Source organism: Diaphorina citri, unplaced genomic scaffold (assembly GCF_000475195.1).
Source record: "Diaphorina citri unplaced genomic scaffold, Diaci psyllid genome assembly version 1.1 scaffold2342, whole genome shotgun sequence".
In the NCBI taxonomy this organism is placed as follows: domain Eukaryota; kingdom Metazoa; phylum Arthropoda; class Insecta; order Hemiptera; family Psyllidae; genus Diaphorina; species Diaphorina citri.
In genome coordinates, this window is record NW_007379766.1 from 8,597 (window position 1) to 34,543 (window position 25,947).

Below are 25,947 nucleotides of genomic sequence, written 5' to 3' on the forward strand. Positions count from 1 at the left end.
TTTCTAGTCTTTATTGTTTTAACAATTTCAGTTGTTTTCTTCAGTCGATTGAGGATCTCCACGTTGGTCACGTTATCCACCCAACTCACACGAAGCATTCTTCTATAGACCCACATTTCGAAGGATTGAAATTTTTGAAAAGTTAGAGCGATTAAAAGCTTACGAATTACGGAAGCTCTCGATCAAAAGTATGTCAAACTAGAAAAAGGATTCTGCATAACAGTCAAATTGGCGAATAGGTATTTCTCCAGCCTTGTTAAATAGCTTGAAAACAAGCGCATCTGTCATTAAGCGCTAGGTCGTGGGGTTCGATTCCCGACACGGACGGATTTTATCCTAAACAGATAAGGTTTGTTCTCGGAGCATTCTCTTATCTTGTCCTCCTTCTCTTTTTGATTTCGGGAGGGTAACACCCGCGTTGTTACGGTTTTCCCTCTGTCAATCCTTAAAAATAATTATTTAGCAACAAAGTTTAGGGAAGAATTCCCCAAAAGTACTCTAGTACTTAAAGGGATTTATTCCAAAAGAACATTTTATTGTTAATGTGATATAAAATAAACTTCAATATTATTATTATTGTCAGAAGGCAGGTAGTTTGTCACCGAATAGAGAGTAAAACTTCCTTCACTGTTATGTTAAACAGTAAACACTTTTTTTTAGCTTAAATATGTATACTGAATTGGTTGCAAATTCATTGCTTGTGTTGCTTCCTCAGGTGCACCGTGTGTCGAGGAAGCGAAGCTGAAGAGACAACGCCTCTATCAGGCCACCATACCGAGGAGTATATTACGACACGTTGTGCTGTCCGATGTGAAGAATGTCACCGCTATCATTCCCGAGGTAAGAGAGGAAGTAATAATTATAATTATTTATTATGCATGAAGAAGAAACAATGATGGCAACTTACTTGGGTGATGTTTCAAAGTCATAGAGCAGGAAAAATAAGGAAGAACGGAATATTTCTTTTTCTTCTACGACTTCTAGATACCGAGATAAATCGATTTAAAAAAATGCCGGTAAATCGTGAAGTTTGACGTCACGGCATACGCTCCCGTAGGCGATGACGTCATAATTTATGACTCCCGCTTCCTTTGTTTGTGCGCAAGCGTTTCTGCGCATTTTGTGCGTCTGCCTTGTAAGCGCTCGGTCACGGGTTCGATTCCCGCCTGGGGCGGATTTTATCCTGAACTGATAACGTTCGTTCTCGGAACGGCTGACTTTCTCCTACCCTGTTTTCCTTCTCTCTTCGATTTCGGGACGATAAGACCTTGGTAATTACAGTTCCCTCTAGCAAACCTCTTCAAGAAAAAAATGAACTTTTTCGCTGTTTTGACTTCAGATTTCGATTTCGATTTTTTTTTTTTTTTTTCTTCTTGTTTACTAATAATTTTGTTTTGTATCCAGGACTCCCGATCTCCAATCTTCAGTTTCGATCCTCTGCCTCCTCTTGACTCGGTCAATCTGTACACCCGCCCCAGCACTAATCGCATTAGCGTGATAGATAATCCACACACACTATCCATATTCTTTCGTAGCTTCATGCCTACGTTCAACGTAGCACAGGAAGCGGCTGCCTTGCCTGATGTAATACAACCAGGGTAAGTCTGTTTTTTTTTTTTTTAGCCCACCTTAAATTATTTCTCAGATTTCTCTCAGGAGTCAGCTCCCGTGGTGTAGTGGTCACGGCGCTGGTCTTGCACGCGGGAAACCCTGGTTCAATTCCCGGCGGGGTCAAAAAATTTGTATCATGATTGACTCCATGACTGGCTGCTGCGGGGGCCACTCAACCTCGTGAGGAAAATGAGTAGCTATGTACAATATCAAAGCGACCGGTGCCAGCATGGTAGGTAGACATTGAGATCTGGATTATTGTGATATAATAACACAAAGAAACGGCATTTATTTATTTATTTATGTTTAACACCTTTTAATTACTTCTAGCGACGGGTGCCAGCAGGGTAGATAAACATTGGGTGTTAGGATTATTGAAATATTTGAAAAATCCTAAAATGCTGCAGTGAGCACCAAAGTTGTGATATGATAACACAAAGAAACGGCATTTATTTATTTGTTCAAAAACCTCATGTTAACGTGGATTTACACCTCGCGAGGTATGTCTACTATTGTGTAATGCTTGCATTTTCTTCCCTATATACGAGTATGAGACTGTTACGGAATTGTCTTGCTATATTATTATGCTATATTTCACAAATTTTCATTATTTCCGCAGGATCGAAGCTGGTGGCGGTGGCAATGAAGGTGATGCAGCAGGAGCAGGAGGAGTGGCATCTGCCTCCGTAGATTTGAGACGAAGTGTGAATTCTCTGATAGACGCTATGCGAGATCTCTTGTCCAATATACACATGCCAGATGTTCAGGATGATGGGGATGTGGAAGACGAAGAAGACTGAGTCCTCAAACACATTAAACCAACAAACATGAGGTTCTCACAGCGAATATGAAAATATATTAGCTTCTTAACTGGCTGTGGGACTATAAACAGCCAACTCTAACCAGTCTAATGGACCCCATAGGTTCGAAAACCTTTCAACCAATCAGAAAGCGCCTTTCGTTAGTGCTGACTTCATGTGTGTGTTGTTGTCTTGTATGTATTGTACATAGCGTATAGATTATCTTCTTATGAAACTATTTAGTATTTAACTTGAATCTTAAGCAGCGTCGGACACTGGTCGATTGACATCATCATACCACCAAAATTTTACAGACTTGAATGGTTGTTTAGAAGTGATCTCTTTGGAGAACCCTGTCAGACCCAGACAGAAAAAATATCCTATTTTTTTCACCCTAGGCGGGAATCGAACCCGCGACCTAGCGCTTACAAGACAGAAGCACTACATCCAAGCTAACTAGGCTGGTAAAATATCCTTTAATCTTGCCTAATTATGTGGGTTTCATTCAGGCGATATCGATCGACTCTAGTGTAGACACACCTTTACATTTTTTTATATGTGGGTTTCATTCAGGCGATATCGATCGACTCTAGTGTAGACACACCTTTACAATTTTTTTAATATTTCGTAGCTAAGTGGTCTAGCTAAGCGTCGCGTCGCTTGTAGTCCTAGGATGAAATTACATCCAGGAGTCAGGAACAGTCTGGCTGGGAGAGGGAGGATACCAGCCTGAAATTTCCCTTGCTAAAGAATTGGCAAAGGTTCTAGCCGAAAGCAACCACCCTGGGTTTCACAACCCAATTGTTCCTGTTCCTATCACGCATGTGACCACTTGGCAACGACAAAGCCTTTTCAGTCAACTGCAGAATTTTTCTTTTCTAAACAAAGCTAAGCGTCGCGTCGCTGGCTGGGAGAGGGAGGATACCAGCCTGAAATTTCCCTTGCTGAAGAATTGGCAAAGGTTGAGTGCGAAGGGTATCCACTCGTAAAAATTTTCTAGCCAAAAGCAACCACCCTGGGTTTCACGAAGAACCCTATTGTTCCTGTTCCTATCACGCATGTGACCACTTGGCAACGACAAAGCCTTTTCAGTCAACTGCAGAATTTTTCTTTTCTAAACAAATATATTTTTACTATTTAATTAAACTTGTGTCAAAAGTATTTCAAGCTACTCAAATTTGGATGTAAATACCCGAGCTTTTTCTCTCTCAGAGTTCTGTTAAAGGAGCACGCACACTTATATGTCCCATTGTTCCTATCATGTCCTACCACTTATATGTCCCATTGTCCCACGTCCTGCCTCGGTGGTGTAGTGGTCAAGGCGTTCGCCTGGTAAACAGGAGGGCGTGGGTTCAATCCCAGCCGAGGTAAGGAATTTTATCCTCAATATAATTTGAGAATTTGACCACAATAATAGTAGTAGCCTACTGCTGGAGTAAAGGGACTTTTCAGTCCTATGCGAGCAGTATAAATAATCATTATTATTGTTGTTTTAGCAACTTAAGGTGTAGCTGAAAGGGTACGTCCCGTCTAGAACGTATTCGGGACATTTAACTGTGAGTGCTGCTTTGTCCTCCTAGTTTTGAGGACAGATTATCACGTCTTTGTAACTTTTATAGAAATAAATACCTTACCTTTACAAATGAGACACACACGTTTGTATGCAATTAATATTTCCTATATTTGTATAATAATTCCTAAAAAAATACATTTTTATTACACGTTAGTAGTCCATAATAGAATAGGATAGATACAATTATAAATATCAGTTCAGTACTTGGCATTTGGAGCGTTTTATTAGCATTTCAAGACTTACAGAGGACTTTGGGCGTTCTATTAGCGTTTTGAGACTTGCGAGAAGTAGCTTACAAGATAGCCCGCGAGAAGTAGCTTACAAGATAGCCCGGCTCAACTCTCGAGTAGCCTTAACAATAACAATATTACCATTTAGTAGGACAATAGGCACAAAACAGTTCAGCCAGAATTAGTTTTCAACTGTCTCTTTTATCACATTTCAAATTTGATGTTGACGATGACTTTGAAGATAGTGCCATTGATGGTCTTTTGGATAGGAACCCTTTATCATTGTTTGAACTTGAACTTAAAGTTGGTTTTATCTTGGGTATCAAATCTGGAGCATTATTTGTGTTTTTCTGTAGGTAATTGGTTCTCTGAGAGTTGGTAAGATCTCTTGATAGTGGCACATCAAATCTTTCTTTAGATTTGGACCGGGAACGAATGGCTTCTGCTCTCAGACGGCTAGCCAGATTCTCTTTACCTGTGAAACTACTCATCTTGTTAAAATAGTTTCATCAATATCTGGAATTTGAAAAGAAAAAGTAAAGATATAAACAATGATTCACTAGTTTGATTTCTTTTGGTTAACCTACTGCAGTTCTTTGGAGATATTGTTCTTACGGGGTGTCTTTCAGTGCAAGTTTGGGTTATAAAAGTGACCTTTCAATTTCAATGAATCTTAAACCAACTTACCAATTTCTTTTCCCTTGGGCACTTTGTCAGCAATACCTAGAGACACTTGACTTCAGTTTTTCAGGAAAAGAAAGTGTAGTAGTGCTTCCCCATTCACTGATTTCTTGAACTCTTTTTTTTTTCAAGTAGATAATTACTTCAAAATTATGGTTCTTTCATTTACAACAGAATATTTATGAGGTCGGGGTCAGTTGTTGAGTAGAGTAGGGTGGTTGTGAATGTTTTACCTTTCTTTTGAATGAAGAACAATACAGGCTGAATGGAGTCTCCAATGAAAGATTTGAAAACCAAGCTCCCTCGTTTAGAAATGGACAGAAAACTAACTACAAAGTACAAACTAAAGTTCCATTATAAACAGGAGAGAAAAATCACAGAAAATTGCTATAATCCTAAAGTTAAGAGGATAAAAAAGATGAAAATTCAATTTATGCACAGGTATTAACGGTCACATTTTCCAGGATTTTTTTTAAAAATGAACTTTTTGATATTTCGATTTCGATTATTTGAAATATCGGTATCGGTAACCAGAAATCGATTAATGGCTGTCACTGTTTTCGATATTTCGATTTCGATTATTTGAAATATCGGTATCGGTAACCAGAAATCGATTAATGGCTGTCACTGAAAAATCGAAACGCTTCGCATCGTGTGAAAAGATCCTTGCCGAAAACCGTTGCCCAATTTTGAGTTTGAGGTTATGTTTTCAAATGAAAAGAAGTTCAAAAATCTTAAAATCAAAAACTTTCAAAAGGGCCAAGGGCCAAAGTCCCAAAGTTGAAAAAATTATAAATTCAAAAGGTAAAACTTACCTTAAAATAAAACCTCTGCTCTGTAGTTATAAAAGTTCTGGTAATTATGCATAAGGCGCGTCAATGGCAAATTTACTCAAAATTTCTATATAAGAGGAAAAACTTACTTTAAGAGTGTTCTAGATGGGTCATATGTGATTCTTAAAAATAATAATAGGAGCAAAACTTAAATCTCTTTGATTTCGGGACGATAAGACCTCGCCCTCTATCAAACCACTTGGAGAAAAAAAACTTTGATTCTGGTCCTAGCCATTATTATTAGTGATAAATGTGAAGTCTCACCTTTTCAATGAGGTCTCGGGCCGGGCTCGAAACGTACTCGGGGAACGTATATTTGGCCTTCAATATTCTAGCGTAGGTCTCCTCATAGGAGGAATAAGGTTTGTTCTCGGAGCATTCTCTCATCTTGTCCTCCTTCTCTTTTTGATTTCGGGAGGGTGACACCCGCGTTGTTACGGTTCCCTCTGTCAATCCTTAAAAATAATTATTTAGCAACAAGGTCATATGTGATTCTTAAAAATAATAATGGGAGCAAAACTTAAATCTCTTTGATTTCGGGACGATAAGACCTCGGCAGTTACAGTTCCCTCTGTCAAACCACTTGGAGAAAAAAAACTTTGATTCTGGTCCTAGCCATTATTATTAGTGATAAATTTGAAGTCTCACCTTCTCAATGAGGTCTCGGGCCGGGCTCGAAACGTACTCGGGGAACGTATATTTGGCCTTCAATATTCGAGCGTAGGTCTCCTCATAGGAGGCCGCCTCAAAGGGAGGATGTCCCACTAGGAGCTCATAGCAGAGAACTCCCAGACTCCATATGTCCACGTTAGGGCCGTGCTCGGTGCCTTTCACCATCTCGGGAGGCAGATAGTCCAGCGTACCACACAGGGTTTTACGACTGAAACAAGCAAGTTTTTTTAATTACATATAAATTATTTATTTTTTACTCAAAAGGGAGGGGGGAATTAAATAGAGTTAGATGTACTTTTATATTTGTTATTAACGGAATTGAATTAAATAATTCAACACAAACCAGCATAGTTAACTTGGAAGGTAGGGCGCCTGCCTCGTTAGCGCTAGGTTTAATTCCCACCCGAGGCGAAAGTTATCCTACATAAGTTTAAGAAACGGCTGACTTTTTAGTATCCTGTCTTCCCTCTCTCTTCGATTCCGCGACGATAAGACCTCTGTTGTTGCAGTTCCCCCTTTTTTTCTAAATATTGTACCTTGGAACCACTTTGTCATTACTTCAAGGCGCTCTGTATGCATACAATTACAACAGTGTCTTGCAGATCTTACAGGTAAACAACCTCAACAGGTCCTTTTTTAGGAGTCATAATCAAATCTCAAGTCGCTCCAGAAATAGATCAAAAGTACATACATAGTTAAGTGAACTGATAGACTCACTCCATTGCACAACTACTGGTTCAGTGCACTGAAGAACTCAACAAGAAAATGTTGTTGGAACATGGCCCCTATGATACCTAAAACTATTTGATGGCTACCCTCAATAAAGCATGCTGGTATTGTTTTGTGTTGAGAAATATTTATTATTTTCAAAAGAAAAAAATAAATCTAGGGGCAAAGATCTAAGATGTTAGTCCCCTCTCAAAATAAATGCTAAAAAAAAAATAATAATAATAATAAAATAAACTTATCCCTCCATTTTCTTTTGATTTCAGAATATTTCCGAAAGCAACAAGAAACTTTGCTCGTTCATATCAAAACAAGAGAGCCGGCCTGAAGTGTCTAGCAAGATCACTGCTCTTCTCATCACACCTATTCAAAGAGTGCCACGATACAGATTATTACTCAAGGAAGTTCTTGGTTTTACAACACCTGATCATGTGTCTGGAAAGAAATGAAAAACATATAGACTGTGTAAAGCCCAAGGCTAACAGAGGAGTGGAGAGCAAAAAGCTTTATGCTCTCCACTCCTCTCTGTATGGAGCCCAAGGTATTCTCTATCACCTAACTTTTGGAACTCCATTGTTATGTGGTCTAATTCTCAAATGAGGACAAAATTTCATGTCTCAGCTAGGATAAACCTACGTTCTCTTGTTTATCAAGAGATCCGATTGCATAGCGTTCCTTTTAGGTGCGAAGCCAGGATAGAGTGCGTAGCGCGACCGACTTCAGGTGCGGATCTATTTACCCAAGTACTTTTTTCCACTAAAATATTCAAACACAAACCCGTGGCGAAACACAAGTAAAAGAGCTAGAGAGATTGAAGTACCTTAAATGAGTTTGAATTTCGATTTCTCGTTTCAGCTGATGTTCCACCTCGGACTCCAGAATCTGAGCTTTGAACAGAACCTTGAGAGCAACCACGAACTTGGACGATTTCTCCCGACTCGGACTCCAGAATCTGAGCTTTGAACAGAACCTTGAGAGCAACCACGAACTTGGACGATTTCTCCCGAGCTAGGTAGACGTTCCCGAATTTGCCTTTGCCCAGAGGTCTCCCAATGTCGAAGTCAATCAGGCTCCATCTCTTATCCCTGAAAAAGAAATAATAAACGTTTAGGGATGATGTTTAAATTCCATTTCTCCCCCCCACAGAACCCCCCAGAAGGTTAGGGAGGTTTTTTAGGGATGATGTTTAAATTCCATTTCTCCCCCCACAGAACCTCCCAGAAGGTTAGGGAGGTCTTAGGGCCAAATCTTCAGACCAAGTCTGAGAGAACTTGGTCTGAAGGTTTTTCTGTGAAGCTTCGGACTCCAGAATCTGAGCTTTGAACAGAACCTTAAGAGCAACCACGAACTTGGACGATTTCTCCCGAGCTAGGTAGACGTTCCCGAATTTGCCTTTGCCCAGAGGTCTCCCAATGTCGAAGTCAATCAGGCTCCATCTCTTATCCCTGAAAAAGAAATAATAAACGTTTAGGGATGATGTTTAAATTCCATTTCTCCCCCCCACAGAACCTCCCAGAAGGTTAGGGAGGTTTTAGGGCCAAATCTTCAGACCAAGTCTGAGAGAACTTGGTCTGAAGGTTTTTCTGTGAAGCTCTGGCACTTTTTCTGCTACACACATTGTCAACTGGATATTCTCATAAAGGTATGATGACTCTTATGGATTACTTATGTATAATGGTTTGTAAATAATTAGCTGTTTGGGCAAGCTTCAAGACAGAAATGATTCTGGAATCAAACTCAGAACTATAGAATGCAATCCCATGACTTGGTCTGTGTTTTTTTTTTTTTTTTTTTTTTTTTTTTTTTTTTAAATCCAAAGAACCTCCCAGAAGGTTAGGGAGGTCTTAGGGCCAAATCTTCAGACCAAGTCTGAGAGAACTTGGTCTGAAGGTTTTTCTGTGAAGCTCTGGCACTTTTTCTGCTACACACATTCCAACAGATTAAGGTCTGTCAGATGGTCTGAGAACGAGTGGCCGGAATTACAGTGTTGGAAGGATTTAGAAGTCTTTGGATACTCAGAAACAATAGTGGTGTGGTTAGTTAGAGGTCTGGAGGTTTGTGGTTTGAATCCAGTTAATTCATAAACCACCCTCATAATTCACTCTATATTTATTTTTAATAAGGAACTGAAATGTTTCTAAAATCATATTCCCAATTCCTTGGTAATAACAAATACCGTGCTTGTTTTTTCCATCATTATTATTTAAATTTACAAACTCACTTGGTGTTAGTTGTCAGTCCCATGCTCTTATCCGATTCTCTTTTCTTTTCTTCTTCACTGGTCAGTGGCTTGTTTTCCGTTCTAACTTTGGGTTGTTCACTTTCCTCCTTTCTAACTTTAGGTTCCACCTGTTGTTTGGGTGGAACATTGGGTTCTTTAACAGTCTCACTATCTGGCTCAACTTTAATCTGTGGAGCACTGGTCTTGGTTTCAGCTTGGCACAATGTCTGTCCGAAGAAGTTTACGTCTGAAGAAACACATCAATGACAGCATTATTTCTCCCCCAAAAACTCCTCAAAGTACTCCCCTGAGTAAAGAACTGAGGAAGGTCATCAATCAGAACTCAATCCTGTCTGTGAAGACAAAAAATAAATGTGAGTATCAAATTTAATACACTTGGCTCTGTCCCAAGAGTAAAAGTCCAAAGTATAACTGCAGGTGAAATACAAAAGTGCATTTTGTCAAACTTGTCTGAAAAAATATTACTGTTTACTGTCTTCACAAGCAGATACTGATTACAGAACTTCCTAGTAACATAAGTATATCTTCATCAGAGAAGAATAATATTGGAAAAAAATGACATGGGAATAAGGACTCATTAAGAGCTAAGTTGGTGAAGGATGATCTCATTACCTTGCTGTACTTACACAAACCAGCGTAGTTAACTTGGAAGGTAGGGCGCCTGCCTCGTTAGCGCTAGGTCGCGGGTTTAACTCCCACCCGAGGCGAAAGTTATCCTACATAAGGTTAAGAAACGGCTGACTTTTTAGTATCCTGTCTTCCTTCTCTCTTCGATTCCGCGACGATAAGACCTCTGTTATTGCAGTTCCCCCTTTTTTTCTAACTATTGTACCTTGGAACCACTTTGTCATTACTTCAAGGCGCCTTACAAATAAAAAAGCATGCTTTGGCAACAAATAGTTCACTGTTTACTTACGTGGAGGAAGCCGAGTGCACGGACCAACCAAAGTCGGCAATTTTCAGTTCTCCCTGGGCACGTGCACCACATCCACTCCAAGCCACCTAGTAACAAAAGTGGCACAATGTCTGTCCGAAGAAGTTTACGTCTGAAGAAACACATCAATGACAGCATTATTTCTCCCCCAAAAACTCCTCAAAGTACTCCCCTGAGTAAAGAACTGAGGAAGGTCATCAATCAGAACTCAATCCTGTCTGTGAAGACAAAAAATAAAAAAGTTCTTATTTTTCTCTTTTTCAAGTTGTGCACCACATCCATTCCAAGCCACCCAGTAACAAAAGTGGCACAATGTCTGTCCGAAGAAGTTTACGTCTGAAGAAACACATCAATGACAGCATTATTTCTCCCCCAAAAACTCCTCAAAGTACTCCCCTGAGTAAAGAACTGAGGAAGGTCATCAATCAGAACTCAATCCTGTCTGTGAAGACAAAAAATAAATGTGAGTATCAAATTTAATACACTTGGCTCTGTCCCGAGAGTAAAAGTCTAAAGTAGAACTGCAGGTGAAATACAAAAGTGCATTTTGTCAAACTTGTCTGAAAAAATATTACTGTCTTCACAAGCAGATACTGATTACAGAACTTCCTAGTAACATAAGTATATCTTCAACAGAGAAGAATAATATTGGAAAAAAATGACATGGGAATAAGGACTCATTAAGAGCTAAGTTGGTGAAGGATGATCTCATTACCTTGCTTACTCCCAAGAGTTTAAAGTCCTAAGTAGATATCTGTAGGTGTAAATACAAAAGTGCATTTTGTCAAACTTGTCTGAAATATTACTGTCTTTTCACAAGCAGATACTGATTACAGAACTTCCTAGTAACATGAGTATATCTTCAACAGAGAAGAATAATATTGGAAAAAATATGACATGGGATTATGAGCTCCCGGCTCCCCCAAGAGCTCAACTGGTGAAGCATGATCCCATTACCTTATTAGATGATCCCTTAACTTACACTTGCATCAATCATTCACCCCCTTGAAACCTAACTTATTCCTTATGATATGTTTTGAATTTTCAGTTATCACAGATCTGGACAGACACATTGAAGAAAACAACAATCAATGGAAAAACAAAATGAGAACCAAAATAATTGAAGAGATCATTGTTTCAGTTACCTTGCTGCATAATTCTTTCATTAATACTTGCATTAATCATTCATCTCTTTAAAACTCAACTTATAGGTACCTACCTAATGTTTTGAATTTTCAGTTATTACAGATCTGGACAGACACATTGAAGAAAACAACAATCAATGGAAAAACAAAATGAGAACCAAGATAATTGAAGAGATCATTGTTTCAGAGCAATCTTATCTACATCAACTGGATATTCTCATAAAGGTATGATGACTCTTATGGATTACTTGTGTATAATGGTTTGTAAATAATTAGCTGTTGGGGCAAGCTTCAAGACAAATGACTCTGGAATCAAACTCAGAACTATAGAATGCAATCCCATGACTTGGTCTGTGTTTTTTTTTTTTTTTTTTTTTTTTTTTTTTTTTTTTTCCGAGAGCAACAAGAAACTTTGCTCGTTCATATCGAAACAAGAGAGCCGGCCTGAAGTGTCTAGCAAGATCACTGCTCTTCTCATCACACCTATTCAAAGAGTGCCACGATATAGATTATTACTCAAGGAAGTTCTTGGTTTTACAACACCTGATCATCCACATCATGCTAGTGTTTTGAGTAAGCAGATTATTGGTTTTACTTTTTTTTTCCAGCAACATGTGATTGTCCAGATGGTCACCCATTGGTTACTAGCCTCACACAACATTGATTAGCTTGGTTGGTAGCACGTCTGCCTTGTAAGCGCTAGGCCGCGGGCTCGATTCCCGTCCGGGGTGGATTTTATCCTGAAGGGATAAGGTTCGTTCTCGGATCGGTTGCCTTTCCCCTATCATGTCTTCCTTCTCTCTTCGATTTCGGGACGATAAGACCCTAGCAATTATAGTTCTCTCTATCATATATCTCAAAAAAAAAAAAAAAACTACGAATGTACCTATGTGTTTGGTTTTGAATTGTTAAAGCAAATTCGTTCTTCCAATTTCAGAGGCCCTCGAGTTGGTAACATCAACCACAGATCATATTAACCAGCAAGTGTTGGATCAGCAACACATGACACGACTGGTGGAGGTGCAGAGAAATCTGGCGGGAGGAAAACCAACTATTGTGGTTCCCGGGAGACAGCTAGTGCGTGAGGGCACCCTTATGAAGGTAAGGCTGAAGATCACATACCTACTTAACTGACGAGGATTTTTTTTTTAGTAGGTATAGAAGAAATGATCTGATTTTTATCTGTTTAAGTTTCTAGTTCATTTAGCTTCTTTTTTTCACTTCATCTATTAACATTTGTTTAATTAAGTAACCAGCCTAGCCTCGTAAGTGGTAGATCGCGAGTTCGAGTCCCGCCAGAGTCGAACTTTATCCTAAAACGGATAAGGTTCGTTTTCGGAACGGTTGGCTTTCTCCTCTCTTCGATTTCAGGACTATAAGACCCCTGCGCTATTGCAGTTTCCTTACTTTAAAATAATAATACTGAAAAAAAGGACCTTTTGGGTCTGTGGAAGCTTCCTAGGGGCCCCCTTTCGAAATGAACTCCACAGTTCAATGTTGGTACACTTGTTTTCCAGATGAGTATGAAAGGCGGCAGCAAGAAGGCAAGCGCCGTATACATCGTCCTTCTCACCGACATGATTCTGTACTGCAAGGAGTGGAAAGTGAACGAGAAGCTGCGATGTGAACGCGTCCTGCCCGTATCTAAATGCACGGTGACCAAGCTCTTGTTTAAACAGGGCCTGTTCAATCTGAGATGTCAGAATGTGTCGTATATCCTGTACTCGCCCACGACTAGCGAAGAGGGAAACGAGTGGTTCAATGCTATCAAGACTACCATTGAGGAGGTAAGTTATGAGTTGTGGCTCCTTTTTATAGGGGGTTTTAAGGTCACTATGTAGGTGCGCGGGGCCATGGACCAATGTGTAGTCTTGAACCTATCCTGCCTTTTTAGATACAATTGAAATTTTTGAGGTTAGATTTTAATGAAAAATGTAGGTACGCAAAATCATCTACCCTCGCAGAAAAAATACTCGGCTCAATTTCTTCATTTTCAGCAATGGTGGGGTATAATATGGTCAATGCTCCCTCGAGGCCGCTTCTATTCGTTAACATGGTTTATTTTCCGAGTCGGGACTAGGCCTGGAGGCTCGGGACTCCGTTGTGGACGCCTACTAACAGTTGAGTTTTTTTATGGAGGGTTTACTTTTCATTCGGCGACAAGCTACCCACCCCCGCCTCAGATTAACCCAATTGATTGGTCCTATTCAAATATTTTTTACTGTATTTCAGCATCAGGCCAAGTTCCAGACACTCCGCAAGAAGTACAGCTCCAAGAAAGCTTTGAAGCGGAAAGATTTGGACAAGCTCTCAGATCATGTGACCCTCAAACAGCAAAAACGCAAGAGAAAATCTTCCCAGGTAAGTGGAAGATTTTTTTTTAGGTTTACCAGAGGGAACTATAACTGCCAAGGTCTTATCGTCCCGAAAGCGAAGAGAGAAGGAAGATAGGATAGGAAAAAGCCAGCCGTTCCGAGAATCATCCTTAACTGTTTGTGATAAAATCCGTCCCAGGCGGGAATCGAACTTGCAACCTAGCACTTACCATTCTAGTGCGGAGAAACTTGTGAAATTATAAAGACAGTAATTCAATTCAGAACAAGTTTTTATTCTTAGGACACCTTTTTCTCAATGAGTATTACTGGACTAATTGTCAATTCCAATTTTATCATTTTCCAGGGAGACACCAGCTCAGACTGTGGTTTTCACTCACCATGGAAAGTGCTCAAACTCTCCTCATCCATCATACCGAGTGGTACCTTCACCACCTCTACAACAAGCAAAGAAGCTCCGCCCACCAACACAGAATCCAGCGTTGCCAACTCTACAAGCAGTCTGAACAGTGCTGCCAACTCAAAGGATGGTTCCAACAGTAAAGGTAATTAAAGTCAGCTCCCATGGCGTAGTGGTCACTGCACGCGGGAGATCTGGGTTCGATTCCCGGTGGGGTAAAAAAACAATTGTATCATGCAAATGATTGAGTCCGTGACTGGCCGTTACGGGGCCCACTCAGCCTCGTGAGAAAAATGAGCAGCTACCTATGTAATATAAATGCGCATAGCGACCGGTGCCAGCATGGTAGATAAACATTGGGAGCTGGATTATTGCGATATATGTATTTGGAAAAATTTGGTGCAGTGAGCACCAAAGGTGTGAAATAATAACACATAGAAACAACATTTATTTTATTATTAGCTAAATCCCCTTTTTTATTATTATTAAAGGTAATTCAAAGGATGGTTCCAACAGTAATGGCAATTCTAAGAGCAGTCTGAACAGTGCAAAGGATGGTCCTACCAATGGTAATACAGAGGAAGTTGTGACCAGTGCCGGAGCTAAGGAGAATGAGAGGGGCTTCACACATACATTGATGGTACAAGCAAGGACTGTAGTGACCATGCTAGGGGAGTCTATGAGGAGATACCTGCTACCTAGTGGCGGTGCACGGTAAGGGGAGAGGACACTATGGTATAGTATAGAGCTTTATTTAGACTGTCGAAGTGGCAGTCGCTTTATCTCTACAACCACTTTGGGCCAGTCACTCACTATCAGGTAGACCTAACACCTGATGAGCACACACACTATCAGATAGTCCTGACAAATACAGCTGAAAAGGCCGGTCTGTCAGGTCTATCTGATACCTGATAGTGAGTGGGCTGGCCTTACTTAAATATCTGATCTGTTATGTATTTTTACATACAACTTTTTTTTTACATTTTTGAAACTGAGTGAAATATAAAAAGATATATATTATTGTTAATCTTGGAAACTCATTCCCATTGTCCAGCTCTCTTTATTACATATTTTGTGTTGTACATAATTATACTATCATTAGTGCAATCATATCATTTGTCCAGGTAAAATATACCTCTACAGGTTGTTGTTATAGCGGCTTTAGCTGTTGCCGAAAGTTGATGACAATCTACAGGTTGTAAAGTGAAGCGTCGGTCAGGCGATCGATATTCGATATAATATCGATCGGCATCGCATGAAACAAATTTTTGTAGCGACGCGATGTTTTCTCGATTTGCTTGTATTTAATGCTCAATATTTCTTTATACGATTCTTATATAGATTTTTTTACTTTTTTCTTGAACTTTTAATGTTCATATGCTTTTGGGGATCTTTTGTGTCAACCCCGCTGTTGTAAATTATTGACTTTTTCCATAAACTTGTATACTTTTTCTTTGTCGACAGGGTTTTGCCACCTGAAACAAAAATACACGGAATGAATTTTATATTTTTACTTTGGAATATTTTTACAGATCGTGTAGTTTTACTTTTTCCAAAAGGCTTTTTCTTTGACGTATACACCTATCAGGAAACGGAAATGTTGGTCAGAATAGAATCTTTTTGGCTGTGTGGTCTGTGGCTGAGTGGTCAAGAGCAGTGACTCTCAACCTGGAGGTGGTGGGTTCAAATCCCGGCCAGGACGGAAATTTTCTGATCGAACTTTTGGGCCTGGATGTAAAAGAATGTGCCTTGATATAATATAATGCGAAAGCGGTGCCGAAGTACAATCTTTTCCATTTATTATTATTATAAGAACGTTCTAGTTATAATTTTTATTTAATATTTCTCTCTCATATAAACTTACCTGCCTCCTTGTTTGAAGTGAGATCCTATAATGAGAGCATCTGCTGTCATGTAATGTTCTACATTATCACTAGTCACTCCTGAACCGATTAGGATTGGTAAGTCCACCGCATTCTTGACACCTGTGAAAGAAGAAAAGATGAGTTGATCTCAAAATTCATCCCTTGAGAGTTTGTTTTCCGTAGAAGAGTAGTTTTTCTTATTAGTACATACAAACGAGTACTACATATGTATGCGCTAGGCCGCGGGTTCGATCCCCGCCCGGGGCGTATTTTATCCTGAACGGATAATGTTCGTTCTCGGAACGGCTGGCTTTCTCCTATCCTGTCTCTGTTCGATTTCGGGACAATAAGACTTTGGCAGTTACAGTTCCCTCTATCAAATCTCTCTTTTTTTACGAGTTTAAACTCACTTTGTGGCCCCGAGGGTAAATACCGGTACAGACGCTACGAAGAGTGACACATTATAAAGTGCTCAGTTTTCAATGGGATAACCCTTTTTTTTTTCTTCAATAAATCAGTTATTAATTATGAACGGCAATAAATCAGTTATTAATTATTATTTATTTTTAAATATTATACAATATCTCTCTCTTTAGCTGATTTTACTCCTTGTCTCTCTTTTGATTATTATTTTAATTGTACTTATTGTAATTTAATTATTTTTTATGGTCTGCATTGGGTAGTGTGTACTCACTCATCAGTTGACTAACATCAGCGGGATCCCCTGTGGCGTTTCCCGTGATAATCAAGCCGTCACTGAGGAAGAACGAAGCTGCCTTGGCCGTCTCCGTGATGTCTACATCAGCAGTAATGGCGTGAGAACTGAAATTATAACAAAATTAAGAGCTTAATCCTATGTCTTATATCCACTTAAGGTAAACTCGACTGTGTGTGTGGAGCAAAGCACGGGCAACCAACAATATTATTGTATTAATTGAGTGATCTCTGTACTACAAACTGTATTGTTAATGTCAATACAATTTCACAATTACCTAATTTTTATTTTGGCGCTATGTCGCGGGTTTAATTTCCTAAAGAGAAAATAAGGTTCGTTCTTGGACCGGCCAGTTTTCTTCTATCCTGTTCTCTCCTCGATTTCGAGACGATGAGACGTCCGTTGTAACAGTTCCCTCTTCAAGTGATAGTAATAATTACAGTCGAACCTGTCTACTCGGTAATCCAAGGGACCGGTAATTTTCCCCGTTTATCCAGGTTTCGTGTTTTCCAATTAAATTACGAATTAAGAGGCCACGATTTTTCCCCCCATTTAAAAGGGTCCCACTTAGACAGGTTCGATTTCAGGTTCGTACTCGGAATGGCTGGTTGTAGAGAGAGACGCTTTATACTAATAATTAAAGACAGACACCCACCTGTGTTTTTTCTTAATGTCCGTAAACACGAGTACGTTGTCGGCCCCGATCTGTTTCCTATATCGGAGCAGATCGGTAATCCAAGGGACCGGCAATTTTCCCGGTTCATCCAGGTTTCGTGTTTTCCAATTAAATTACGAATTAAGAGGCCACGATTTTTCCCCCCATTTAAAAGGGTCCCACTTAGACAGGTTCGATTTCAGGTTCGTACTCGGAACGGCTGGTTGTAGAGAGAGACGCTTTATACTAATAAATAAAGACAGACACCCACCTGTGTTTTTTCTTAATGTCCGTAAACACGAGTACGTTGTCGGCCCCGATCTGTTTCCTATATCGGAGCAGCTCGGTAATCCAAGGGACCGGTAATTTTCCCCGTTTATCCAGGTTTCGTGTTTTCCAATTAAATTACGAATTAAGAGGCCACGATTTTTCCCCCATTTAAAAGGGTCCCACTTAGACAGGTTCGATTTCAGGTTCATACTCGGAACGGCTGGTTGTAGAGAGAGACGCTTATACTAATAAATAAAGACAGACACCCACCTGTGTTTTTTCTTAATGTCCGTAAACACGAGTACGTTGTCGGCCCCAATCTGTTTCCTATATCGGAGCAGAGGCCCGGCCTGCGCATTCATGAGGCCTTCATCGGCCATGTGGCCAAACACGAAACTCTCGGCCCGAATGAAGTCTAGGCCGGCCGCTTGGGCTGTGGCCAGGGCCGCCTTGTTACAGCCGGATAGAATCTGAAATGGTTGCAATAATGAACATTAAAAAAAGAGGTTTGACAGAGGGAACTGTAACGCGGGAATTGAACCCGCGGCCTAGCGCTTACAAGGCTAACTAGGCTGGCTAATAATGAACTCTTGAGTCACTGAAGAAGCCCAGATATTGTTTCTGAGGGCGTCCAAGGGGGTTATAAACCCCCCCAATCCTTCCAACACCTATCTCACGGACACGGAAACCAAACCAACTTGAGTGGAACGTAACCACTAGGTGAGAACGCCTGGTTCTTTACCACCTAACCTGTTATATATGTGGCCAAATTCTCAAATTCATAGGAAAAAATTTCCATTTGTGCTAGATCGCGGGTCTAATTTCCGCTCAGGGTGGATTCTATCCTAAACATTAGATGAGTTTCGTTCTGGGAACGGCTGGCTTTCATGTAGGTATAATATATTCCTTTGGTGTACTTTTTAACAGGTAAGGTTCGTTCTCGAAACGGCTGGGTTTCACCTGTCCTATATCCCTTCGCTCTTCGATTTAGGGACGAAGACCTCGTTGTTACTTACTTGTTAAAGTTCCCTCCATCCCATAATCAAACATCTTGGCGAAAAAAAAAAAAAACATGCCACGACGGGACGGTATTGACCCCGCAGTTTTATTCTCCTGTTTACAAGGCGCCACCGAGGCAGGTGAAAAAATATTACCTGTACGCCCACGGGTACTGACGGGGGCAGTACCTTCCTTATTTCAGCACATAGTCGTGTCATGTTAGCTGTTATTTCAGGGCCAGACTCCGCCTCCAGAATATAGTATTGATCTGTCTGCCATCAGAGGTGCTTTTGAGGGCTCCGAAAAAAGGAGTGAACACTGTGCAAACTTTTTTTCTCCCCCTTTCTATTACGAAATCTGGAACTTCCGCTTTCTGCACAAAGGAAAGTAATGGGGGGGGGGTGTTCATATTTCCCCTCCGTTAACTTTGTACTGAGGAACTAAACTGAATGGGTGGTAGAGGTTATGGGTGAATAGGAAGAGGAGGGGGATGGAGGTGTCAAATGGGTGGTATATGGAATGTTTGGAAGGGTGGGGGTTTTCACAAAGGAAAGAACCAGGGTGTTAGGTATTGAAAATGTTTTATTAATGTTATCAATTTCTGATTGGATTTGTGTTTCACAATTTACAGTAAAATGTAGCAAGCTAGGCTCCAGGTATTTTTGGGTGCTTGAATAATTCAGTAGGTATAGGTACCTATATGACATGTTTTGTTAGTTGGTCTTTTTTTTCTCTCCTCTTTCTCTCCCCCTCCCCCCTTCTATCTCTCTTTTTTTATCTCTCTCCATCTCTTTCTTCTCTCCCTGTCTTCCTTTTATCTCTTCTTCCTCCTTCTTTAACCTAAGGTAGCCGTTCCAGGGTCGACAATGTCTCACATATTTTCCAGTACCTACTTGAAGCCCAAGTCTGGGTGACCCTGTATATTGAACGTCACGAGAGGGGAAAAAGTTCAGGGCTCGAAAAGGGATAGAGGGGAAGTGCAGTCATATGACACAAAGCTCCCCTGGAAGAGAGAGAGAGAGAGAAAAAGGGAGAAAGGAGAGGGGGGGTAAGGGGAGTGCAATGACACAAAGCTCCTCTAGAAGAGAGAAAGAAAGAAATAGAGAGGGAGGAATAGAAGATAGAGAGAGAAAGATGGGGGGGGTCTTTGTACTATGGAGAAACGGGAAGGTAGGGGGGAAAAAAAAGGAGGGGAGGAAGGGAGAGAGGGAGAAAAAGGGAGAAAGGAGAGGGGGGTAAGGGGAGTGAAATGACACAAAGCTCCTCTAGAAGAGAGAAAGAAAGAAATAGAGAGGGAGGAATAGAAGATAGAGAGAGAAAGATGAGGGGGGGGGTCTCTTTGTACTATGGAGAAACAGGAAGGTAGGGGTGAAAAAAAAGGAGGGGAGGTAACTTATATAGGTACCTACGTATCGAAAAGATGAGAACCCCCCAAAATCGATTATCGCCTCTTGTAAACGAATCTTTTCCATGATTTTTTTTTCCTCTTTGGAGTTTGTTTTCAAAATGCGCCATCTTGAAAATGTAGGTACCTACGTATCGAACTCGAAAAGATGAGAACCCCCAAACTCGATTATCGCCTCTTGTAAACGAATCTTTTCCATGTGATTTTTTTTTCCTCTTTGGAGTTTGTTTTCAAAATGCGCCATCTTGAATGTGATTGCTGCAGTTTCGCCTCCTTCGCTCCCCTTAATTTTTTACCCGTGGCCATTCGTTACTAATTTTATTAAAAATATTCCGTTTTCCGTGCTAAAAACTAACAAAAAGTAAGTTTAAATCATAATTTAAAGGTCTTTTCATCTTACCAGGTAAACTTTTCACATGTATCATTCCAATTACACTGGTAACGTTCGAAAATAGAGTCCGGTATGACAGCATGTTATTTTTAGGTTAACTTCACTCTGCTCTAGAAAATCGCCGATTTATCTCAAAGTAACGTTCGAAAATAGAGTCCGGTATGACAGCATGTTATTTTTAGGTTAACTTCACTCTGCTCTAGAAAATCGCCGATTTATATCAAATTTGAGCTCTAAATTTTCTGCAGCGTGCTGATTTTGTCTCATCAATGTGCTTTTGACAAGGTTTTTAATCCGGCATACGCGTAAATGTCCAGTGAAAGCTTTACAACTTGGAAAACCAATGGAATGTGTACACCTATCTTTAACGTAAACACGACTCGCCGACATGCCGACAAGGTCTTATCTTATCACAATAATAACATCTTAAAAGGAATTTAAATTAAAGAATAAACAAAATCAATTACAAATAATTCTTTAAAACTTTTGTGCAACAGCCACAAGAATTTTGATGAGCTATCAGTCTGTCACCAAAAAATTTCTCCTGTGAAGGAAATCAACCTAACCTCAAACTTCAATTTCCCCTCAAGAGTATAGAGGGTTTATTTTTTGAAGAATATCCATGATGAGCAAGCAACACAAACACAACCTTTTTGACTATTTACCTAAGGGTACTAGGATAATGTTAGGGTATTATTATTACTCATTTACCAAGGCACTAAATTACCTGGGTCTAACTTTCTGACCTATTGGTTTAGGGATGGGATATTCAACTCTTTTTGAATATTCGAATACCACGACTCGATTCTTTTCAAATATTTGACTCAAAGAATCGACTCTAAAAGAATCGCGATTCTTTTACAAAGTGGAAAAATAAAGCCTCACGTCACGTGATCTCATGGGGAGTCAGAAAGATGTCACGTAACGTGAGGGCAACGTAGCTAGAGCCATAGTCCGTCCTTCCTTTATTATTACAATAGTAATAAAAAAAGGTATAAGGGACGGACTATTGTATTCGCCAGAATCTGTGACTTATTTTAGGGTGTTTTCTTTGCTTTTGGTACCTACATATGTACCAAAACCTGCAGGTAAAAAGTATTACCTGTACTCCTACCGGTACTGACGGGGGCAGTACCTTCCTTATTTCAGCACATAGTCGTGTCATGTTAGCTGTTATTTCAGGGCCAGACTCCGCCTCCAGAACGTAAGGTACATCGTGCATGTTCTCTACTATCACGCCATGCTGGAAGTGGAAAAATACCCATAGTGAATAAAATTATACCTATGTAAAATATGTAATATCGGGTTCGATTCCCGTCCGGGGAGGATTTTATCCTGAACGGATAAGGTTCGTTCTCGGAACGGCTGGCTTTCTCCTATCCTGTCGTCCACCTCTATTCGATTTCGGGACGATAAGACCCTAGCAGTTACAGTCTCCTATCAAACCTCTTGGAACAAAATACTACCCTGCACCGTATCTAAAAAATTATCGCTCGGCTTGGATCGAATATTTTCCTCTTTTCTAGAATCTGTGACTTATTTTAGGGTGTTTTCTTTGCTTTTGGTACCTACATATGTACCAAAACCTGCAGGTAAAAAGTATTACCTGTACTCCTACCGGTACTGACGGGGGCAGTACCTTCCTTATTTCAGCACATAGTCGTGTCATGTTAGCTGTTATTTCAGGGCCAGACTCCGCCTCCAGAACGTAAGGTACATCGTGCATGTTCTCTACTATCACGCCATGCTGGAAGTGGAAAAATAAAGCCTCACGTCGCGTGAGCTCATGGAAAGATGTCACTTAACGTGAGGGCAACGTAGCTAGAGCCATCGTGAACGAAATCAACTATAGGTATTATGGAAATCTTTGAGCCACATATCTTTCTGACTCCCTATGAGGTCACGTGACGTGAGGGTAGTGTGTTTCTACCTTGAGTTTCCTACCTTTTGGGGCATTGATTGCACCAGTTTCCAATTGAGCCACATATCTTTCTGACTCCCTTATGAGGTCACGTGACGTGAGGGTAGTGTGTTTCTACCTTGAGTTTCTTACCTTTTGGGGCATTGATTGCATCTTTCTGACTCCCTTATGAGGTCACGTGACGTGAGGGTAGTGTGTTTCTACCTTGAGTTTCTTACCTTTTGGGGCATTGATTGCAGTTTCCAATGGATCAAAAAAAGTTCTGAATTCTAAAGAGTCTAAAGTTTCCCTCTCAAATTAATAAACTTTTTTTTGCCAGTAGGTACCTACGAGAAAGGAAAATTCGTTCATTGATTGCACCAGTTTCCGATGGATCAAACAAAGTTCTGAACTTTCTAAAGAGTCTAAAGTTTCCCTCTCAAATTAATAAACTTTTTTTTGCCAGTAGGTACCTACGAGAAAGGTAAATTCGCTTGACTCAGTGGGTAGTTACTAACTACCAACCTACCTATAAAAAATCTTGTACCGACTCGAACCACCAACCGTGTAAAAAAATTCGCGTAGGTACCTACTCTAATAGGTAACTAATAGGTACCTACGAAAATTCGTTTGACTCAGTGGATAGCTACCAACTACCAACCTACCTATAAAAAAAATCTTGTACCGACTCGAACCACCAACCGTGTAAAAAAATTCGCGTAGGTACCTACTCTAATAGGTAACTAATAGGTACGTACCACTTTGGTTTGATTATAAATTTCTGCCTCCGAACATGCTTCGTCAATGATTTTTTGAACACTTCCCTTGTAATTTGGAGTACCTGCAATACAGATGAAAGATGTGACTTTTTTGGTAGGTACCTACGTACCACTTTGGTTTGATTATAAATTTCTGCCTCCGAACATGCTTCGTCAATGATTTTTTGAACACTTCCCTTGTAATTTGGAGTACCTGCAATACAGATGAAAGATGTGACTTTTTTGGTAGGTACCTTGTAGGTACGTATCGAACTCGAAAAGATGAGAACCCCCAAACTCGATTATCGCCTCTTGTAAACGAATCTTTTCCATATGATTTTTTTTCCTCTTTGGAGTTTGTTTTCAAAATGCGCCATCTTGAAAATGATTGCTGCAGTTTCGCCTCCTTCGCTCCCCTTAATTTTGGTACCTAGACAGGTACGTATCGAACTCGAAAAGATGAGAACCCCCAAACTCGATTATCGCCTCTTGTAAACGAATCTTTTCCATGATTTTTTTTTCCTCTTTGGAGTTTGTTTTCAAAATGCGCCATCTTGAAAATGATTGCTGCAGTTTCGCCTCCTTCGCTCCCCTTAATTTTTTACCCGTGGCCATTCGTTACTAATTTTATTAAAAATATTCGTTTTCCGTGCCAAAAACTAACAAAAAGTAAGTTTAAATCATAATTTAAAGGTCTTTTCATCTTACCAGGTAAACTTTTCACATGTATCATTCCAATTACACTAGTAACGTTCGAAAATAGAGTCCGGTATGACAGCATGTTATTTTTAGGTTAACTTCACTCTGCTCTAGAAAATCGCCAATTTAGCTCTAATTTGAGCTCTAAATTTTCTACAGCGTGCTGATTTTGTCTCATCAATGTGCTTTTGACAAGATTTTTAATCCGGCATACGCGTAAATGTCCAGTGAAAGCTTTACAACTTGGAAAACCAATGGAATGTGTACACCTATCTTTAACGTAAATACGACTCGCCGACAAGGTCTTATCTTATCGCAATAATAACATCTTAAAAGGAATTTTAAATTAAAGAATAAACAAAATCAATGAGCTCTATATTACAAATAATTCTTTAAAACTTTTGTGCAACAGCCACAAGAATTTTGATGAGCTATCAGTCTGTCACCAAAAAATTTCTCCTGTGAAGGAAATCAACCTAACCTCAATCTTCAATTTCCCCTCAAGAGTAGAGGGTTTATATTTTTTTTTTTTTTTAAGAATATCCATGATGAGCAAGCAACACAAACACAACCTTTTTGACTCTTTACCTAAGGGTACTAGGATAATGTTAGGGTATTATTATTACTCATTTACCAAGGCACTAAATTACCTGGGTCTAACTTTCTGACCTATTGGTTGGTGTGTTAACGGGACCAGTAAACACACCAACTGTTTTCATTTTTTTTTTTTTTAAAGTTTTTTTTTGATAGAAGGAATCATAACCGCCGAGATAGGCCCGCCCTGACAGGGCACCTGTTCATAAGCACATTCCTGTCAGATCTACTTGATACGCTCTCTTGCCGCGCGCTTATTGTACCCCATACCCCAAACGCAAAGAGAGAAGAAACAAGATGTAGAAAGCCAAGAACAAACCTTACCTGTATAGGATAAAGTTATCTCAAGTGGGCAATCCAATCACACCTCATTGAATTAGCCATTAAACAGTCAGTGCAAATAGGTAGTATTTTAAAAACGGATGCGGCAACATTCAGGGGATCAGGAAGAAGGACCCACCTTAGCAACTTACAAGGCAGGGTGCTACTAGGTACCCTCCAAGCTAACTAAGGTGGCCTGTTCCTTAGAACTGTTGTAAACAAGACTCTAAAATATATATTGGCTAATAATTACTTTAGTAATAAATGTTACCTTACAATTTTAGCCACGGGTGATATATGTTGAACACATCAATCAACTGCGCTCAGTGAAGTTAAAGCAATGGTCTTGGTTTGTGGTAGCCTCTGGATGAGGGCCCATCTGGTTGTGTGTGGCTACGTTTTTTTGCCTGGCTCACTCAGCTGCGTATCAACGTACCCTAGATTGGGTAGCTTGCGCCCAAATAGAGGGTACACTCTTTGTTGAACAGGCCTGCCATCATCACCTACCTACTACACGATTAGTGACATTGAAGTCCCACAAAAATTTGGCACAAAAGTGCCTGAGCATTTCTCAATCTACAATTAAGAGCCACTGTTTAAGCCTCCCCCCAGTGGATCCCCTAATCCCCATACTTGTCTCATAAAGTGAATCCTTACGGTCTTACCTATCATTGGGTACAGCGAAACTGACCCAATCAGTCTTCGACTTATACTTCTTCTTGAATTGCCAATCTAATTCAGAGAGACATTGCCGCTTCAGTATGTATGTGTCATTCTACCCCATGAGTAATATTTCTACCATCATTGGAGAGTAACAAGGGGTAAAAGACCAAAAAAGGAAAAGAAGCGAAGAAAAAGGTAAGAAGTTTCTTTTTTTTTTTTTCGAAATAAAACTCCCTCCATACCTCTGCAGCCAGCAGGTTGTCAAGCTCACAGCCTACCAGGGCCTAGCTTTTTCCTGGCTGGAATATCCTGTTTGACCAAACCAATACAATGTTGGCCCTGATATCTCTCGCCTCTCGGAACATTTGACTTTTTCATAATATGAGTTAAAAAGTATTATACTTATGATAGCTGCCAATGTGAAAGTTACTAATGCCCCATCAGTGTATATTATCAGGACTTAGCCTTCTGACCTCATACCGCTCATTATTTCTGCAAAATCAAAACCACCTACACTGACCTTCCTAACCAG

General features: G+C 40.0%; 3 protein-coding genes and 3 long non-coding RNA genes across 6 annotated transcripts in view; 2 read left to right on the forward strand and 4 right to left on the reverse strand.

Annotated features, from left to right (window-relative positions):
• Window positions 1-2,870: 2,870 nt before the first annotated feature.
• On the reverse strand, window positions 2,871-3,111 carry LOC113471356. The gene is made up of 2 exons (XR_003394087.1): window positions 3,016-3,111; window positions 2,871-2,951 (listed from the first exon to the last, which is right to left on the reverse strand). It is a non-coding gene; the product is annotated as an uncharacterized LOC113471356 (long non-coding RNA).
• Window positions 3,044-4,065, forward strand: LOC113471358. Its single transcript, XR_003394089.1, has 2 exons — window positions 3,044-3,172; window positions 3,373-4,065. It is a non-coding gene; the product is annotated as an uncharacterized LOC113471358 (long non-coding RNA).
• A 500-nt stretch (window positions 4,066-4,565) lies between these two features.
• Window positions 4,566-5,362, reverse strand: LOC113471357. The gene is made up of 2 exons (XR_003394088.1): window positions 5,129-5,362; window positions 4,566-4,730 (listed from the first exon to the last, which is right to left on the reverse strand). It is a non-coding gene; the product is annotated as an uncharacterized LOC113471357 (long non-coding RNA).
• A 969-nt stretch (window positions 5,363-6,331) lies between these two features.
• LOC103518751 (aurora kinase B-like) lies at window positions 6,332-9,565 on the reverse strand (the record flags this gene model as incomplete). Its single annotated transcript, XM_026830469.1, has 5 exons — window positions 6,332-6,608; window positions 7,947-8,026; window positions 8,097-8,211; window positions 8,383-8,571; window positions 9,348-9,565. Coding segments are annotated over 5 exons (858 nt in total), but the record flags the coding sequence as incomplete, so codon positions are not given.
• Window positions 9,566-9,570: 5 nt separating this feature from the next.
• LOC103518752 (FYVE, RhoGEF and PH domain-containing protein 1) lies at window positions 9,571-15,464 on the forward strand. The gene is made up of 8 exons (XM_026830470.1): window positions 9,571-9,721; window positions 11,351-11,442; window positions 11,846-12,020; window positions 12,385-12,548; window positions 12,965-13,234; window positions 13,680-13,808; window positions 14,127-14,325; window positions 14,672-15,464. The coding sequence occupies exons 1-8, from the start codon at window positions 9,571-9,573 to the stop codon at window positions 14,896-14,898; spliced, it is 1,407 nt and encodes a 468-aa protein (XP_026686271.1). The 3' UTR covers window positions 14,899-15,464.
• LOC103518747 (uncharacterized protein F13E9.13, mitochondrial) overlaps window positions 14,898-25,947 on the reverse strand; it is a 17,224-nt gene continuing 6,174 nt past the window's right edge. Inside the window, exons 2-8 of the mRNA XM_008483830.3 lie at window positions 23,847-24,318; window positions 23,270-23,352; window positions 22,087-22,227; window positions 17,956-18,155; window positions 16,740-16,867; window positions 16,045-16,165; window positions 14,898-15,655 (exon numbers count right to left, since the gene is read on the reverse strand). Coding sequence (XP_008482052.1) covers window positions 15,580-15,655; window positions 16,045-16,165; window positions 16,740-16,867; window positions 17,956-18,155; window positions 22,087-22,227; window positions 23,270-23,352; window positions 23,847-23,919 — 822 coding nt within the window. The 5' untranslated portion in view covers window positions 23,920-24,318 and the 3' untranslated portion in view covers window positions 14,898-15,579. The remainder of the gene's footprint in view (window positions 15,656-16,044; window positions 16,166-16,739; window positions 16,868-17,955; window positions 18,156-22,086; window positions 22,228-23,269; window positions 23,353-23,846; window positions 24,319-25,947) is intronic.